The sequence below is a fragment of the Oreochromis niloticus genome, linkage group LG19, assembly GCF_001858045.2.
Source record: "Oreochromis niloticus isolate F11D_XX linkage group LG19, O_niloticus_UMD_NMBU, whole genome shotgun sequence".
Lineage (NCBI taxonomy): Eukaryota > Metazoa > Chordata > Actinopteri > Cichliformes > Cichlidae > Oreochromis > Oreochromis niloticus.
This window is the reverse complement of record NC_031983.2, coordinates 2,572,687-2,592,631: the sequence shown is the minus strand read 5'-3', so window position 1 is coordinate 2,592,631 and position 19,945 is coordinate 2,572,687. Positions and strand designations below refer to the sequence as shown.

Genomic DNA, 19,945 nt, shown 5'->3' with positions numbered 1-19,945 from the left:
CATGTTAGTCATGTGATGCAGTCATGTGACCAATTAAACTAAGACTGCAAAACTAAGACCAATTAAACTAAGTGTGGACGTAGCTTAAGTTTCCTGGCTGACTGTGGCCCACACCTTTTTTCACACCTTAGCTCGTGATTAGGTAGAGGATCAATAGGGGGTCCACGACCCTCCAGGGGAGACTCTCATATGGCTTAAAATCTGGGACTCTCTGAGAACTCCGAACTCCTTAGAGCAGCACTGTGCTAATATCACTTTGATAAATCAGCCCATGGATTCCCAATCTCTTCATGTTGTTTCGAAATGGCCTTAAACCCCCTTCCTGATTCATGAGCAGCATCAATCAATCCTCTAGACACTGCTGATGCTTTTACCTCCTTGGCATTATATTAAAACATACCTGAAGGCTGCAGACCAGCAAACTGCCCAAACTGCTTGTTTTACACATGCGTCACACTTACAGGGGATCAATTAACATGTAGTGCATTTGGTTAGCAGCACCTGGCTGCTACTTACCCTCTTAATTCTTAACACACTGTATATGTTAAACACCTTCTGCATATGATGATGTCACTTGTCACATGCTCTTCATGTGGCCATATTCACCTAACTTTATGATCTGCTAAGGACCAGCTAATTTTTTCCATCATGTTCTGATTAGGGATGGGTATCGTATAGGTTTTATCAGATACCGGTGCCAAACCGGTACTTTTGAAACAGTGCCGGTGCTTAAATGGTGCTCAAACCGGTGCTTAAAGAATGGAGAACACAAAATTGGTCCAAAAACCTCTCATGTTCAGCTGTTTTTTTTTGTAAAAAGATAACAATGTTAGCATTTTCTGCAGCTATAGGGCATATATGGTCTCACTCTTGGCTGGAAGCAGTGCTTAAACAATGGAAAAAACACAAACTTTGTCCAAAAACCTCTCATGTTTAACTGTTTCCCACTTTTTCTTTGGTCATTTTAGCCTTTTTGGCCAGGGTGAAGGGAGTATCTGCCATCAAACAAGAAGACAGCCGCATGTAACTACGACGGTGTTTGCTAGTTCACCTTACATGCATTAATATAATAATGTGGTTAGCCTACTCAACGTAAATTACACACGAACAACATGAAGCTACTCACGCAGAGGAGAACGGCTGCTGCTGCCATCATCATCCTCATCATTTCTGCTACACTGACAGGGCTAGGGGCCAGGACTCTCCTCTTCGGGTTCTTGGGGGATGTTGCTAACTCCGGGTCCGATAACAGCCACCACACCCGCAGTAGATGTGCCGGTGTGAGGTCTTGCAGCAAGCTATCAAATACTGTGCATTTCTCGGCTTTTAACAAAATGCTATGCGTCGCCAGGTTTCTCATCAGATTCGAGGTGTTACCTCCTTTGACAGTATCACAGTATCAGCTTAAAGCACTTGTTGCAGGCTGCTGAGTTTGCATCTTTTGCTGTGAAGTACAGCCAGACTTTTGACCGCTTCGCCTTGGGCATTTTTAATCTGTAGCTCCGCTCTAAAAGAACGTACGTACCTGGGCCCGCCTACTATCCTTGCAAAGGTAAAATGATTGGCTAGAATCCAAAGTGTATGACATCTCAGGAAAAAAATAAAGCACCGAAATAAAGCACCGAAATGTGCGCTGCTTTTAGGTCTGGTTACTACCGTTTATGTCAGAACCGGTACCCATCCCTAGTTCTGATATGATACTGTCACCTCAATAAATCAGCCCATGGATTCCTAATCTGATCCATCTTTACATGGTCAGATACAGAGTCAGCACAGCAGTATAATTTACAGAGAGGAAATATTAGAAAAATATCAAGAGGTTAAACACACAACACTGCCTGAAAGGCACACAGATGCTGCAAGTATGTAAAAACCTTGTATGTGAGAAAAAGGATTTTAAAGTCTTAAATAATCAGGCCGCAACGTAAAGATCTCACAGTACCATATCACCTCGAGCCCTGGGTCAAACCTGAAGTTGCCTTGTTAAGTGCCCAGTTCAGTGTAATGCTGAACAGTGCATCAAATGCAGACCTCGACCCAGATCCAAACAGAATCAGAACCAAAAAGTGAAAATTGCTTTCTGAGCAACTTATTGTTCTTACTTTTTGTAGGCAGTCTTGACATTGTACGACGCAGCAGAGTTGAGGACAGGGATGCCCAGATCTATGTAAACCTGCTTCCACACTGTACCAGACTCGATCTGAAACACATGAGGCAGAGTCACGTCACAGCTAGGCCCACACTCCTTCATGTTCATCAGCTGGACACACAGTGGAACTAATCAGGCACTAAAACAGCCAAGAGGACCATCAGGAGCTCAGTCCAGTACACAAAACCTCTCTCTGGAACAGCACTCACATGACCCCACACTCACATCAGTCATACGATCTACAGTGATGTGCACTGGTAGATGTATGTGTGTCACTGGCTTGACCTTCTCACCTTGTGGCAGCCTCCCAGGTGATAGACCAACCTGTAGAGCTTGAAGAGGTTAAGGTCTTTGTAACCCAACACTGGAGGCTTGTTGATGGGAGTCCCTGAAAGAACCAGAGACTGTTAGAGCCAAACATCACAGTTTTAGTATTTACAAGGAAACAAGACTAAAGACTAAATCAAAACTGACAAAATGTTTAATAGGTGAGCCAAAAAAAACAAAAAATTATTAGAATTATTAGTTTGTTTTTTTAAAGGAACCTTATGATCACACCCAAGTAAGTGAAAAAGAAAGCACAAGGTTTGTTTTATCAGGACAACATAAAAACATATCAGGTTCAGATAAACACAACATTATTTAACAAAAATGAAGCCAAAATGGCGAAACAGTGCGTTTTAGTCAGTGAACACAAATCAGTAGGTCAGTACTCTCACTGCTGCATTTTGGATCAACTAAAGGCATTTCAGGGAGGTTTCAGGATGATGTGACAATAATGAATTACAATAATCAGGCCTAGACAGAATAAATGCACAAACTAGTTTTTAAAGCATCATCTTGAGACAGGATGTTTCCAAGTTTTAAGACATTTCTGCTTGAAGTGACAGCTTTTTAAGTAATGGTTTAATTACTGCCACCTTAAAGGCCTGTGGGATATGGCCCAATAACAGAAAGACACTGCTCATATTTAACATTAAGCATTCATTAATGGTTGGATTTCTTTGGGCAGTCGTGTAGGAACTGGCTCTAACAGACATGCTGAAAGTTTAGAAGAATTGAATCATTGAAGGCAAGTATATGGACTGGTTCTTACATAGTGCTGAGCACTCAAAGCACTTAACACAACATGCCTCCTTCACCCATTCATACAAGTGCTGTCTGTGTACATGTCACACTCCAGTGAACGTATCAGAGAGCGTTCAGCATCTCGTCCAAGGATATGCTGGCATGCAGACTGAGCAGGCAGGGATTGAACCACCAACTTTCCAATTAGCAGATGACCTAACTTTTCTAAGCTACAGCTAGACCAATCAGAGAGAAACAGTCTAAATGAATATCAGCAACACTAAAAGTAGCTGTATGTGATGATTCCTTTATGGAAGGATTTTCCTGGCTAAACTACTGCAGCTATTTCCTTCCTTGTTTCACTTTATAGTAATGCTGAAAAGCTGTTTCCAATCAGATGCTTTATAGATGGTCCTGAATCAAAATCTGATGGTACTATTCAGCATTCATCACTGGCTGAAATACAGCCCCAAACCACGTGTTTACTGATGGCTACAGATAGGGCTGCTCAATTAATCGAATTTTAATCTCGATTACGATCTGGGTTTTCAACGATCATTAAAAATGACTGAGCCGATTATTAGCACCTCCCTCGTGCTTTACTCTCGTGCTGCTCCGTGTGGCAAATCGAGCGCACCTCTCTGCGTTTCGAACACGCGTCACAACAATTAAGAGGACCCGAGGGAAGCTCGGAAAGCTCGGAAAGCTAAGCAGAAGTTATTTGGAGAGGAGAGGATAATGGCTGCTGAAGAAAGAATGCCGTTGGTTGAAAAGAGGTAAAACGACTTCCGTGGTGTGGAAACCAATGTTCCCTCTAAGCTGCGCACGTGCGCAATTGCGCACTGCTGGCACGGTCTCTGCGCACAGAAAATCTGCATTGTGCACAAAAAAAATCTAACCTGAATTGAAATTAAAATTAAAACTTTAACAATTCTGTTTTGCAGTGTTAGTCAGTAAGTGACTGGCTGCTCCTGTGTGGGATTAGAACGATGCCACCTTATCCTATAGTCCAGCCAATAATGCGATTCACATTCGTATATACGCAGCCAATCAACGTTGTTGACAGGCTATGACAGCGTCCTTATGTGCCGACACCGGTGTTTTAGCTAGCAAAGCGGCGTGGCTCATGTGCAGTGAAGCCACATTAATGACAACGTGTACAACCATTGGAGATGTGAGCAGGACAGACGGAACAACTGACGGGAAAAGTGTGGACTTTATACCAGTTTTTAAATTGTGTTGATCGGCCACGTAAAACCAGAGTTATGATAAAAATATCTGCAATGTTTGGTTTTCTTCCTGAATACTGTCGTTGTTTATATTTACTGCGGGAAGAAACGGTAAAAACGGCGTTTTATAAGGAAAACGCTCGAAAGCCTGTGAGCAAAAACTAAACCAAACCCCCCACCCTTTCCTATTGGTCGAAAAAAGTACCGTGTCGACCAATCAAAAAATGATATGGCAACGTGGCATCTAGTTGTTAAGAAACGGGGGGAAGTTTTAGGAGTGACGGCGGTGTTCTGAGATGTGAGAGATTTGAGATGTTTAGCGCAAATCTTGTGTAGTTAGTGTGTAGTTAGTGTGTAGTGTAGTCAATAGTTTTGTTGTGTGTGTCAGAACAATGAGGCGGCTGCTGAATGTTACAGGTGTTACAGCAGTGATACATCTCCTGTTGTCAGGCCTGCAGGTATCAGGCTGTTGTTCTCCTTTATCTCATAGTGGACAGAAATTAATTTTTGGAGTGGCACAAATAATTTGTGTGGCATCAGATTTGATGCAGAACAGCTGATTGTTCTGTAAATAGTTTGAAATGTTTATTTAAAAAAACGCCTTGGCTGCATTAAAAAAAATAAATAGCTGCAAAAAACTTTGTTTGCCAAACTGAGTTACTTTTTTGAAGTAGTAACTATATAATTAATTGCCCAACATTGGTCATTATATCCTGTATTTTGCAGACAGAGTTACAGACTCTCTCCCAGACCACAGACTCATAATACAAGTCAGAGCTTTATGAAAAAAAAGAAAAGAAAGAAAGTTGTGTTTTCCAAATTGGAGTTCAAGTTACTTTTACTTCCAATAGTGTTAACATACTACACAGGTCATGAACAGGATTTTTTACATTTTCATTGTAAGTGGGCTAAAGCAGTTAATTAAAAGTAGTCTAACATAAATGTAAATGCTGTAATTTGATTATTTTAATAAACCATGTAACTTGGATGGATTCGATGCTGGCGTGACCACAGTGCTCACGTCTGATGTCGCTCACAGTGGTCCAAGGGACGCTCAGGGAGTTTGTGTGTTCGCTCAGACACATGAAATATTTGAGGGAACATTGGTGGAAACATTACGGGTTCGCGGAGTCAGACGTGGATCAAATATTGTGCAGTATTTTGAAGTTCACTAAACATAGATGTTTACATTTTTCATTTATTTTTTATATTGCAAACATTTGCACTCTAATCAGTATTTGCACACTATTTTATATTATTTTTTGACAATCTTTAAAGCCATTATTCAATACATTGTTATTGTTAATAAATATCGTCAAATAATCGAGATCTCAATTTCAGTGAAAATAATCGTGATTATCATTTTTGCCATAATTAAGCAGCCCTAGCTACAGACATTCACTGTTGCAACTCTCTCCTGACGTTGTCTTGTGAACCAAAACCTTCAAATTCAGATTGATTCAATTTGTATTTATTTACCTTGAGGTGACTATTTTTAAGGTAAAGACCCTACAGTAATACAGAAAAACCCCAGCTCCGATTGGTTGAGAGTGAGGTGAGAAAACCTGTGGCCACCAATTTCCAGTTCAGGCTTCATGTAACGAACAGTAGATGGATCACCTGAAGGGCCAGATGCATCTCTCCGGTCTTTTTTTTTTTTTTTTTTTTTTTTTTTTTAAAAAAGGCCTCGCACCACACCATACCAAGGTATGCTAACTTTAAGAGGATTGGCTCTCGGGGAATCCCCTGATTGGTGCAAAAATACAGTTTTAAGCCTGACAAACTGGGTTAATTTCGGTTTAACTAAAAGAACGTTTATGCAACAGAATCGAATAACCCTAAAGATACAATTTAAAACTGTTTCTTTGCGAAGTTGTTCCAGTTCAGACATAACATCAGCTCATATCTTGAGTTTGGTGCATTTTTTTTATGCTTGACAGATTCATAGGTCAGCGTTAAGCAGCTCAACAAAATAAATGGGTACATGAATAGGCCAGCCAATAGTAAAATAGTAGTTTCAATATTGATTTTGATAAGACTAAAGTCTTCCACTGTCTCACCTCTGTCCTCCATGAATTTGTAGAGCTGCTGCAGGAAGTGGTCTCTCTCTTCTGGATCTGGCTCCTCCTCTGGCTGGATGGACAGATGTAGACAGACATGGAGAGTCAATAACTGCACATTAAGGTTTTGAATGAAACTACCCTCATCTGTGTGACAGCATCAAACTCACCTCTTCTTTTATACGTTTCCTTTTCTTCTCCTCTTCATCATCCTGCTCCTCTTCACTCTCCTTCTCCTCTTCATTATCCTCATCTTCACTGGAGGACGAGTCCAGGATCTGGCTCATATCCATTTTCCACAAATCTGGAATTTCCTTGCTGCTCAGGAACATCTGGGCTCCTTCTACACCTGCAGAGAGGGAACAGGGGAAGACAAAGAAGAGGAAAGGAAGAGGTAGAGAAAGGACAAGACGAAGAGGACAAACAGCAAAAACAAACAAACAACAGAAGATGAAAAAGGAATTTAATGGGTAGAAATGTGGTTAAAGAGGTAGACGGGTGGGAAAAAGGGAGACAGAAAGAAGAGAGGAGGGAGAAGAGGTGGAAATATATTACAAACTGTCAGAATGAATAATATTAATTATTATTAATTACAAAATTAAAAATGCTTGCAGCTGTCATTGCCACCTGTCAGCCTCCTAGACGAAACACCTATGGTATTAATTTAAAAAATACTGTTGTCTTGTTCTCAAGGCAGAGCATTCACAAACTTGTCAGAAACTTGACCTCTGACCTTTAGGTCAAGGTCACCAAGGCTCAACCTTGTCGGTTATCTGTTTGAAGCTCCTATGTCACCTCGTTCGGACAACAGTTTCCCACTAGCCTTTTACAGCTGAGGGGTGAAAAGCAGACTGAGATAAGGATGCAGATGAATCTGGTAGCTTTAAGCTGTAACTACTCACCTCTTCTGTCGGAGAACTCAGAGATGCTAATGGCACTAATGAGGTGGACGTGTCTCCTGGCCACAGTGTAACTTAAAGAATCAAAAAGAAGGACCAAGAAGAGACGAGTTGAGACAAAGTTCATGGTGAAAGAGTTTCTGAGCTCGTGATTTCAAACATTATTTTTAAAGATGAGTGTTTGGGTGTATAAAACTATATGAATGTAGCTCGGGTCAGATTCATATTAGTTGTTAAGTATATAAAATAGGTCTAGACATGTCACATGCCTACTGATGTTACATCAGCAGAAATTTGAATGAAATTTTGTTATTCGGACTGAGTAGGCAATCTGAATAACAACACTTTCCCCTTCCTTGACTTTCCCTGCTCATTCGGACTGAGAAGGCAGGGCACCACTGAGGTGCTCTGGTTGGCACGCTTTCTTCACGAGGTCATCTAGCCAGAGGGCCCATCTGTGTGCTGTGTGCATGTTCTTCCTGTGTCTGCGTGGGTTCTCTCCACATACTCCAACTTTCTCCAACAGTCCAGAGACATGCAGTTAGTGGGGTTAGGGTAACTGGTGATTATAAATCGCCCATAGATGTGAGTGTGAGTGCAAATGGTTGTCTGGTTGTTGGCCCTGCAAGAGACTGGCAACCTACCCTGCCTCTTGCACTATGACAGCTGGGATAGGCTCCAGCCCCACACGACCCTAAAAATCGGATAAGTGGAAGAGGATGGATGGATGGATGGAAGGAAGAAGTCATGGAAATGGAGTAACCAGACACAGCTTATATGGGATGCAGAACCAGATTTGTGTTCGGCAAGAATTACATGACCTCACAGACTTCATGTGAACCTTGACTTGTGACCATGACTCAATAAATATCAAAGTGGACTCACAACTTGCCGTTGCAGAATGACCTGACCAGACACTGATCCTTCTTCACCACCAGCTCATCATTACAGCTGGGAGACACCACCTGCAGACAGACACACCTGATTGATGGCTTTGCATATCACATACAGAGATTCTACAGAGATTTCATTTGTGTCAGTCCAAGTCCACACAGGAAGCAGTGAGGGATTCTGGGTCGTCTGTAACAAGAGTTTATCGTTGCTCATCAGACTGATTGTCTATATTCTGTCTGTGTGATTACAGCCAGTAGAAAACGGCGGTGAGATTTGAAAACCTACATGGCAGCAACATGACTCTCACACACATGCACACAAAAGTGACAGCCTCTGACAGACACACACATTCTTTCATGCAATCTGATTTGTTCCTCCCTTAAAGTGCAAATGAAACACTAAATGTATAAAAGGCAATAACCAAACAAAGGACCACTGACTGTTTAAGTGACAGTATATCAGTATATCCTTATTTTTAACATTAACCCTCTGGGGTCCCGGGTATAATTGGCCGTTTTTGACTACTTTTGATTTTACCTCTATATTTCACCTTTAAAATATGTTTTTCTTGCCTTGTTTGGTATCATTATTTTCAGCACAACCTCAAATATCTGAAATTTGAGTTATTTTTTCATTTTGGTATACTATATTAGCACAGTTGATCTAAATTCAGACAAAATATTCAAAATCCGAGTAGAAAAAAGTTATATTTTTTACTGTAAAACCCACAAACATGTTTAACGAATCATTTTCATAACTTGAAATGCAAATAGAAATTGTACATTTCTAAAAATTATGCACAAGTTTTGCAAACAACAAAGTTATATGGTACTATTTACCTAAAAATGCAGCCAAGGCCTCAGGCGGTTTTTATATAACCATTTAAATCTATTTACAGAACAATCAGGTGTGCTGCATCAAATAAGAAGGCACACAAATTATTTGTGCCAGTTCAAAAAATGTAGTTTGTGTTCAGTATAAGACAGAGGAGAACACCACAGGCCTAAACCCTGCAGGTCTGACAGTAGAAGGTGGATCAGTCCAGTTTTCTATGTGGAGACAGCGTTTACACTGGAATCTGCCTTTGACGGCTTTTTTAGAGCAAATATGAAATTCAGCAGTCTAACCGACACACAAAACAAGACAATAACTACACAACAAACTAACTACAGCCTCCAAACACGCTAAACGTCACTAATGTCTCACATATGAAAACTCGCTCTCTCTCTTTCTTTCGCTCGCCCGCTTTCCGTCGCGGGTGTCACTCCTAAAAACTTCCCCTTCTCCCTAAACAACCAAGTGCCACATGTTGCCTTATCAGTTTTTTTAATTGGCTGACATGGTAAACTAACACCAATAGGGAAGGGGTATTTTTTGTTATTCTTTTTTCACTCGCAAAGGGAGAGTGTATGCTAGCGCTGTCTGTAGAAAACGCCATTTTTACCGTTCTTCCCGCTGTAAACACCACTGTTTTGTTCAGAAAAAAACATCGAAAAAATATCGTAACTCTGGTTTAACGTGGCCCATCAACACAATTCAAAAACTGGTATGTAGTTTGAAGTCCGCACTTTCGACCCAAGTTGAAATGGAGACTCTGACGTGCTGCATCTTGTAGCTGTGTCGTCTTAAATTGGTCATGTGGTTTTGATGTGCCGGCGCGTCCAGCGACCCCAGAGGGTTAAACTCATTGCTGCAGCATAGAAGCGATCCCCTTAAATTGACTTCATTTCGGTCTCCTTATATTCCCCTGAGTTACTGCCTCTGTTACTAGTTGGCTAACATAAACTAGTGTAAATCTATAGATGGCAACCAACCAACCAGGTGATGTCATGTTTCGTACTGACAGAAGATGGCGCAAAACATGTTTTAAAACTTCTTTCTTAAATCCAGCTACAGAGAAAGTGTTACATCTGTCAGGTTTTAAGCGCAGAGCTCCGTGGTTTAAGTTAGCCTTCATACAGTTAATGTTTCACATCCACTTTAAAACAGGTTTGCCAGTATTTTCCATGAACTGATATTTGTTTTATGTGAAAGACATGCAAAAGATTTAACAACAATCTATATTTCACATGTGGTGATGCTAATGTGTTGCAGTTTATAACACTTTAGACAAGTTAAATTTGGAAACCAATTAAATTATTTAGCTGATTGTGGATTTGCTTTTTTCTTGTTTCTTGATTCTTTGTTCTGTTTATTATTAAGAGCACACTGATTTGTGGCATTATATACAACTGTAATACATTTAAAAATATTCCTAATATTTTGTCAGGGTGCATGAAAGCATGAAATTTCCAATAAAAATAAAGATGTGCTGAGAGAGCAAAAAAAACAAAACAAAACCCACTTTGTGGCCAAAGAGGAAGAAATAAGATCAAACGAGAACGATGAACATTTTAAATAATGGACAAAGTAATAAAACCTTCAGTCTAACTTACTGTGTGGACAGTCTTAATCTTCACACTCCATCATTTAATCTACTCTATTCTTGTGCTGTTCGGTAATCCTGTCTTTCAACACTTAATATCCTCACACCTCAGCTGACCTTCTGACAGCAACTAAACTGAGTCTTCCCACTTCAATAAGGTAACGTGGATGTTTCACCTGCAGTGGTTAGTGATCACATACATGAGGCAGTTATAGCACTACCCCCACTTTATACAGTAACTGTGTGAGTTTACCAGAGCCAAGAACCAGGTGCTCGACTCTTCGTCGTTTTCAATGCTGCAGACTTGTCCCAGCAGCTCGTCATTTAGCCTCCTCCTGTCATCATCCTCATCTTCACTAGATGAAGACTCATTGTCTTCATCGGCCCTGAGACACAAACGCAAAAATCAGAACTTGTTCTGCAGCTGGTTTCACAAAGACCATTTCAAATGTCCAACAGAGGGAGATGACACATCAACACTCACACAGCCTGAGAAGAACGCCGTCCACCGCGGTTTGACTTCTTGCCGATGACTGGAGTGCCAAAATGTTCCGGGTTTGTCAACGGCAGCTGATCCAGAGTCTGCAAGACAGTGTTGAGAGCATCAAATACATTCAGGTGTTTTTAGGGTTATGAAGACCTTGGCAAAGTGATCCCATCCTGAGAGGACTCACCTCACTCTCTGCAAAATGCCTCTCTCCCTTCAGACAGAGAGATGTTCGACGGAGAGTCTTCTCATCACCGTCGTCAAACACTGAAAGACACACACAGTTTGTAAACCTAATCGACACCACCAATTTCAATGTTCACTGAAATTGCCTGACATGTTTGACATGTAAAGTCAAATGTCTACAGTTTGCATTCGATTCACAAGCATCCGGCTGGAAGACTACAGATACTCGAGTGTTCAGCTCAACAGCAGAACTGGTAAAGCTGCTGACAGAGCTTATTCTGTAGCTTTCTGAAGTGTGACATGTGATTTGTTGCTTTAATACTGCAGATACTAAGAATTATCATATGATGAATAAAGACAGATGTTAGGTCTTCCAGTTCTCCCCTGCTCAGACTGGCAGTGAACTCAAGACTCAGTTTATACAAACCTTGTAACACTACAAAATGTTCAAACTTGAGTCACCAAGGGAGCAGCACTTTGAAGTAATCAAGTAACATAGCTGCTTATAAAGATTATAATCCCTGTGGGTAAGAATAGAACTAGTTCTAAAATATAATCCAGACCTTAGATCACTGTGTGTCTGCACTGCTTTGATAACGTAACAGATTCATGTTGTGGCAACCTGTGAACGCTTTGTTATATGATGATGTGTGAGGAACATGAGGAAACACCAGACTCACCCACAGTGTAGAGGCTGGCATCGGTCAGCTTACTGATGACAGCCTCACTGCATATACCTTCACTGGTCTTCACCTCCACTGTGGAGCCCACCTGAAGCACAGAAACACCAAATTCAGGCCGCCGCCGCCGATGACTACGACTACAACAACAACAACTCCTTTATCGGCAGTTTGACTGTGTTTATTTCAAGTCATCAGGGCTCACAAGGACACTTTCTACATATGCCGGGTTCTGATCAAGTGATATTTTCATTCATCACGATGGTCGTTTCAGACAAAGTGAGACAGGGCAGGCTATACATTTCTCCACAGGGAAAGAGGCACTTAGCTAGATCCAAAAAAAATGTAATCAATGGCAACTGAAGACAAGATGATTTTCTTTAAAAACAAACAACGTATTATTCATAAAGCACTCCAGAGCCACAGTCAGTTTTTTAATGAAATCAGCATCCTCCACCTTCTGGATCAGTATACTGTCAGGATGATTGAACACGACTGAACTAACACTTCAGGTCTACTGCTTCTTATAAACCAAGAAAATACACAAGAACTCTGATTTGTGATCAGAACTATAAAAACCCATCATAGGCATGAATATCATAGTAATTTTGGGCTTTTCATGATTTCTTAAACTGGTTTCCAGGTTGGAATGACGGTACCGTATACAGCTTTATTTCAATTTAAATAGATCCAAATCACAACAGCAGTTGCCTCAAGACACTTTATTCTGTAAGCTAGAGACTGCACAATAATACAGAGAAAACTCCAACAATCAAACAACCCCCTTTGAGTAAGCGCTTGACAACAGTGGGAAGGAAAAACTCTTAACAGGAAGAACCTTTTGTCAGAACTAGGTTCAGGTGAAGTGCAGCCATGTTGGAGATGATAGGAGAGAAAGGACAAAACACTGTGGAACAGTATCGTGGACATCATGTTATTAAGATTTTTGGGCCAAGTCAGGTTTGTCTGAATGTCGAAGCAGGAATTTAGAGATTATCTACATCTTTGTGTCCTTAACATACAAAAAAGACTCCCTATTCATGTGAACAAGCTGAGTCTGAAATCTTTGTTACTTAAAAACAAACAAACAAACAAACAAACAAAAAAAAAAAAAAAAAAAAAAGAACTGGGTGCTCAAGTTTTATTTCAGTGAGTTGGATCTCCACCAGATGCTTTTGGTAGCCATTAAACCTCTGGGATACTCTGGCCAATACTTGACCACTGGCAGAAAGAGTTCATTTCAGTTGGAAATTTCCTGTAATGGACTCTGTGAGGAAACCAACTGGGTTTATTGTGTAGTTCAGAAATAGGGCTGATGTTGGGGCATGGAGAGGCCATTCCAGAAGCTCTGATGTGTATCTGAGATGGCTGCAGCTGCACATTTCAATGGACGGCTTCTGTCGTGGCTGACAGGTTCTCAGTCAGTGGTGATGAAAAACAGTCTCTCTGCTGTTCCAGCAGATTCCAGTTCATGGCAGGCTTGAGATTTGCTTGTTCTTAAAAATCCTACCAATTTCCTATCGTCGTGGGTTTTCTTTGGGACCTTGTGAAAGTGGTGAAAAACATGTACTTATGTGGAGCTGTTTGAGCGGACCATCTTGGAATCTGCAGTTGTTGAGAAACGGCTCCAAGACATCTTTCCAACTGGTGTTAATCTCTCCTTAGAGCTGCACTGTGCTCCTTGGACATTTACCAGTTGGTAAATGGTAAATGGACTGATGTTTTTCTATTCTGAAAAGAGTACACAATCTGCCTCATTCACACAACCACTTTTTTCTGTGCTCTTTCTACACAACGTTCACAAACATTCACACTCCGAAGGATGCATCGGCATGCAGACTGCAGCAGATGGGGGTCGAACCACCAGCCCATCGACTGGTAGGCGACCTGCTCTACTACCACCCCTAGTAGTCATATTATTCATATAACCCAAAAAGTTGATTCTGTTCAACTTTGACGTTTTCACTGGGATAAATGTTTCGCCACTCATCCAAGTGATGACTTCAGTCTCCAGACTGAAATTTTAGCAAGAGGGGGACGTTTTGGGAGTGACGGTGGAAAGAGAGCGCAAGCGAGCGAGAGAAAGAGTTTTGATGTGAGAGATTTGTGATGTTGTGGTGCTTGAACTGTATAGTTAGTGTGTAGTTCTTTTGGGTGTCAAAACAATGAGGACACTGCTGAATGTCACAGTTGCTGCCAAAGGCACCAAAGGCAGACTGCAGTGTAAACACAGTCTCCAGGTGGAAAACAGGAGCGACACACCTTCACGCCTGCAGGTATCAGGCAGTGATGTGCTCTTCTGTCTTATAGTGGACAAACATTTTTTGGAGCAGCACAAATAATTTGTGTGGTCTCCTATTTGATGCAGAACACCTGATTGTTGTGTAAATTGTTTTAAATGGTTATTTTAAAAAATGTGCACAGTTTTTTTTTTTTAAACTTACAATTTCTATTTGCATTTCAAGTTATGAAAGTGATTGGTTAAACATGTTTGTGGTTTTTACAGTAAAAGAAAATTACAACTTTAAACTCTGATTTTATGTTTTTTTCTGGTTTTAGATCAAGTGTGTTAATATTGTCAGAATGAAACAACTGTAAATTCAGACATGTGAGGCTGTGCTGAGAAGAATGATACCAAACAAGGCGAGGTAAACAGTTTTTAAAAGTCAAATAAAGAAGTAACATCCAAAGTAGCCAAAAACAGCAGTTTTACCCTGGAGCCCAGAGGGTTAAGAGTTCAAGTGAATAAGTATCAGAATAAGTTAACAGTTCATCTGCATAATTTAATACTATTTCTGAAGGCTTACTGCTGATTCTTTCACTGTGTAATAAAAGCCTGGTGGATGGAGCAGGTTTTTTCCTCTGCATGTCAGAGTTTTTTGATTAGGTGCTTTGATGAAGGACTCCCCCTTAGCTTTTGCCCAGATTTTAATAGTGATCACAGGAACAGCGCTGCTCTTTTGGATACTAGAAACATGTTTTCTTTCACTCAGCACCACAGTAACAGCACCTTTGCTCTTTACAGTGTGTGAAAACAACTCCGGCTCCATGTTAAACTTACAAGCATAACCATCCCTGCTCCTGGTGTGCTGTCGTTCTTCTTGTTGAAAAGCTGTTGTGAAACCTTTTACTCACTGCTCCTAAATGCATTTCTATAGCAGATCTGTTTTTAGTTGCAAATGTGGGTGAAACCATTTCCATCGTTTAATATATCTGCGCGCTACAGGGCCGTGTGTTAAATGAAGCATCAAAGCAAAGAAGTTGCGTCGATGACTTTTTATAATCGAATTACTCGATGAATCGTTGCAGCCGTAAATTAAACCATTAGTAATTAAACCATTACTTTACCAGGTTACCAAAGTAGCTCTACAGGGTTCCGTACTAAGACCATTTCTGTTTACATTATAGATGCTTCATGTAGACTGTATCATTTAAAGGCACAGGATGCACTTTCATTGCTATGCATGACACCCAGCTTCAACTATCCATGGACCATCTGTATCTATGACAGCCAGATCTCAGACTGGCACTTTGTTTTCAGACTGCGGTGGTTCCTTTGTGGTTCCTAGAGTATTTAAAAGTGGAACGGTAGGCAGAGCCTTCGGGGCCCTCTTTTTGGAACCAGTTTGGATTTGACAGACAGTCTTTTTACTTTTGAGATTAGGCTTAAAACTTTATTTAAAAAGCATTTTTTGATTAAGGTGTCCTTGAATCCTCCCTTACGCTGTAATCCATGGTTTTCATGAGAGCTAATGGGACACACCAATCTAGTGGGCAAAAACAGTACTGCAGTCCTTCTTCCTCCCGCCATCCTCCGACTGTCTTCGCGTTAGCCAAACTACCAGAAGGTTGCTCTACTATATGATCCACTAAGCCACAGGTGTCGAACTCCAGGCCTCGAGGGCCGGTGTCCTGCAGGTTTTAGATGCGTCCTTGATCAAACGCAGCTGATTAAAATGGCTAAATGACCTCCTCAACATGTCTTGAAGTTCTCCAGAGGCCTGGTAATGAACTAATCTTTTGAATCAGGTGTGTTGACTCAGGGTGAGAACTAAAACCTGCAGGACACCGGCCCTTGAGGCCTGGAGTTCAACACCCCTGCACTAAGCAATGTTTATTTACAGCTACAGGGCATAGAGTATGGCATTGACCTTTGAACCCTGCCTTACAGGCCAAACTGTACCAATCCCTGCTTCTTCACAGCAACTGCGGCTCTCAGTTACCACTCATTTAACCTGACATTAAAAAGATTTGGTCGACTTTATTGTTATGACACATGAGCTTTTATGCTGAGGCAACAGTGCTAACCACGGCACCACTATTCAATCATGGGCTGAGATTTTCCACACACTAGTGTATTCTGTATTCTGACTTAGTCTTTGTTAAATATTGACACAGTATAAAATATCATGTTGTTAGTCATCTGAGGTTGCATTAGCATAATTTTAAGACCCATTAGGTGTAGATCAGGGGACTCAAACTTAAATGAGCTGTGGGCCACTGCTGGCACCGTCATCTCACTGGAGCACCACTTTAGTGCTCAAGTAGTACAAAAACAAACCAACAAGAAAAAACCCACAAATATTTCTTAAAATGTAGTTTTAGGAAAAAGTCACTTCAAGAGCCAAACTGCATTAGATTTCTCCACATCAATATACAGGCCGCAAGTGGCCCCTGGGCCACGAGTTTGAGACCCCTGGTCTAGATTGTTTTTCATTATGTCCTGATATCGAGGAATCTTTTTTCCCCCCGGCTCATTGTTGATATCTGATCCAGCTTTCTGGGTCAGTATTATGCTAATATTGAATTAGATCATACTGCTGCCACCACACATTTTAGCCCATGGCCGTCTGCACGACAGTAATCAGGTAGCTTTACGTTTAATCAGTGTGGTTTAATTGTGAACATTAAATTAAAAAGGACTTAAGCAAATCTGAAAAGTCAAAATTACCAGTAGCAATAAACGTCATGATCATCTTACCCTCAGAGATCCTTTGACCTGGTCGTCTTGCACTACCTGGGAAGTACTTTCACCTTTTAGAGTCACCTGAAGACACAGAAAGAGACGAAGAATACTGATGATTTCTGAACAGAGATGAAGAAACAATGATGCCACAAGACTTTCCCCCTAAATGTTAAAAATAAATAAACCAGGATAAGATGAGCTGAAGCACCCCGTTCTTTATGTCCCTAACAAGAAATCTGAAGCTGGAGCACGTGCACAGATGTTTGAATAAAAGGAAGATTTAGCAAAAAAACAACAACAAACTGTCTATTGGCGTCACCACTCAGGCAATATTGTCATGTCAGCATTGACATAGGAAGAGAAGAGAAGTGAAAACTGGAAGCAGACTTTGCAGAGTGTTTTTAGCAAAGTTTTTTCCACAGAGTCAAGTTTTCAAACTGCTGCAACATCACATCTATACATCTTTTAGCTTCTGTACTGGAACATCATTAACCTCCTAAGACCCGAACTCTTCCATGGCATGCATTTTTAATTTCTCTTTGATATTTGGGCATATTGGGACCCGATGAATGTAAAAACAAAGAATTACCAGATTTTTTTTTTTTTACCTAATTTTTGTTTCTAAGAAAAATGAGAGCCACATATGAGGATATTCGTTTAAAATTTCGATAGAACAGTAGCAGCATAATGTCCTCGTAAGTGGATATCAGGCGCTTGCAGAGTAAAATTGAGTATTTTGGTCTAAATAACCCAAAATGTGATGTCCACATATGTGGACGCCAGGTCCAAGGAGGTTAAAAGGGCAGTAAAACTGACACGGTCACACACTCGCATCCTCAACCGGGCTGTGGTGGTCGCGGTGCACACACCAGGCTACAAAAGTCGAGAGGTGCACAACTAGCCAGCAGCTGCGACATGGTTTTTGGTGTGCAGTGAGTAAAAGTAAAGACTCCTTTATTGTTGCCGTCCTTACATTTCAGCAGACTAGCATGAATGCATTGTTACATGTTTTCACTCTACAGAATAAACTAGCAAATATAATAATATTGCAAATGTAATAAAATACAGAAAATAGTAAAGTAACAAATATAAAAATACAGTTCTGCTAAAAGGATATTACATTTGTTCGTAGCCATGGACTGTGAGCGATAATGAATACTGATCCACGATATGCTAGTGTTTTGCACTGTGATGTAATATCACATACAGGAGCATTGTAAGGACGTCATACTGCATGTCACACAGGGATTTTGCAGGTAGGGGCTGGTGAGTGAAGCTCACCAAGTCCATTCACCTACGTTAGCCCTCAGTGTTCTGACGGCCTGGCTGTACCTGATGCCAGAGGTCACGGCTTTAACCAGGTGCTGTCCAGGGTGAGACAGTCGGCAGCAACAGCAACTTTCTCAGCTCAAGGACGGGAACGGGGAACTGGTTCTTCTAAGTGTACTTGGGACAAATTCTTGTAGAGAACTTGTTCTCCTTATAACTTTGCTACAATCAGCAATTAGTACTTAGTTCATGTTAATAACTGACAAAAGTTTTTTGGGCAACATAACATTCTTTCCATCTCCCTAATATAGAGTATCACTTAATGATTTCTATTATTACATCAATGTGTTAACTGTTTAAACTGGACATGTCCTCTGATGATAGGACAAACTCAGATCTCTTAGCTGACAGCCACAGACGCATTATGGGATGTTTAACCTTGAGATGAAAGCCTGCATGCAAAAGAGTGGATCGATATAAGCCTAACGAGTAAAACATCTGCCACATTTGAATGAAATAGTTAAGCAGTGAGTTAATAAGATAACTTCCTAAATGAATGGTTGTAGCCTCGTTCTAAAGTAAATAAAAGACCTGGTGTGTAGGCCCAACAGGTTGATGTTCAAGTAATATACTGCTGGAAATCCTGGTCTAATGTTAGAATAAACTCCAGGAAGAGCTGCTGTCAATGATCATCCAGGCTCAAAAATACAAGAATGGTATCAAAATAAAAACTAGCAGTGAGTAAGCTGTGTGTGACGTTCACAAACAGGGACAGGATTCAAGAACTGGTTTTTCAATAATCATCCCAACTTTGATCACAACAAAGAGGGGAAATGCCTCCAACAGTGAAACATTTGACCTCACAGCAGGCAGTTACTTTGCACAAATGAAATGTTTATTTTTTTGTACAACTTCTTACTTTCACTTCCTGCATTTTTAAACTAGTATCTGTACTTTCTACAGATATTTGTAGAACAGGCTTGTTACTTAAGGTTTAATGAATTTGCAGAGAGTTATTTTTTCACGTTACTGCGTGCCATCAAACTGATTTGAGCCTAAACGGTAACGCATGAAAGGCGATCCTGTTCACATACTAAGACCTATTTTATCCAGGCCGCATCTTGAAACGGTAATCCATGCTTTTATTTCATGTCGTCTAGATTACTCTAATGCACTGTATTGTGGAGTTCGTCAGCATCTTCTCTCTCGTCTGCAGCTGGTCCAGAATTCTGCTGCACAACTTTTAACCAAAACTCGTAAAAGAGAGCACATAACTCCCATCCTGGCTTCACTCCATTGGCTGCCTGTATATCTTAGAGTTCATTTTAAAATCCTCATGTTTGTGTTTAAATGGTCTTGCCCCAACTTAGCTCTCTGAGCTTCTGCATCCTTACTCACCCCCCAGGTCTCTCAGGTCAGCTGACAAGCTGCTCCTGGAGGTACCCAGGTCCAAGAGGAAGCTCAGAGGGGACAGGGCCTTCTCTATTGCTGCTCCTAATCTGTGGAACAATCTGCCCCAGCACATTAGAGAGGCCCCTTCACTGTCCACTTTTAAAACATGTCTTAAAACCCATTTTTACTCCTTGGCATGTGACACAGTCTGACCCTGATTTTATTGATTTGTTTTGATCTA

At 40.9% G+C, this 19,945-nt stretch overlaps 1 protein-coding gene across 2 annotated transcripts in view; it reads right to left on the bottom strand.

Moving 5' to 3' along the window:
- Positions 1–19,945, bottom strand: part of arid4a (AT-rich interactive domain 4A) — a 39,481-nt gene that overhangs the window by 15,137 nt on the left and 4,399 nt on the right. For both annotated transcript variants that reach the window (XM_005477722.4, XM_005477723.4), the window contains exons 4-14: positions 17,059–17,124; positions 12,078–12,168; positions 11,399–11,478; positions 11,209–11,306; positions 10,978–11,110; positions 8,291–8,370; positions 7,409–7,479; positions 6,677–6,855; positions 6,507–6,579; positions 2,443–2,537; positions 2,103–2,200 (exon numbers count right to left, since the gene is read on the bottom strand). In XM_005477722.4, coding sequence (XP_005477779.1) covers positions 2,103–2,200; positions 2,443–2,537; positions 6,507–6,579; positions 6,677–6,855; positions 7,409–7,479; positions 8,291–8,370; positions 10,978–11,110; positions 11,209–11,306; positions 11,399–11,478; positions 12,078–12,168; positions 17,059–17,124 — 1,064 coding nt within the window. The remainder of the gene's footprint in view (positions 1–2,102; positions 2,201–2,442; positions 2,538–6,506; positions 6,580–6,676; positions 6,856–7,408; positions 7,480–8,290; positions 8,371–10,977; positions 11,111–11,208; positions 11,307–11,398; positions 11,479–12,077; positions 12,169–17,058; positions 17,125–19,945) is intronic.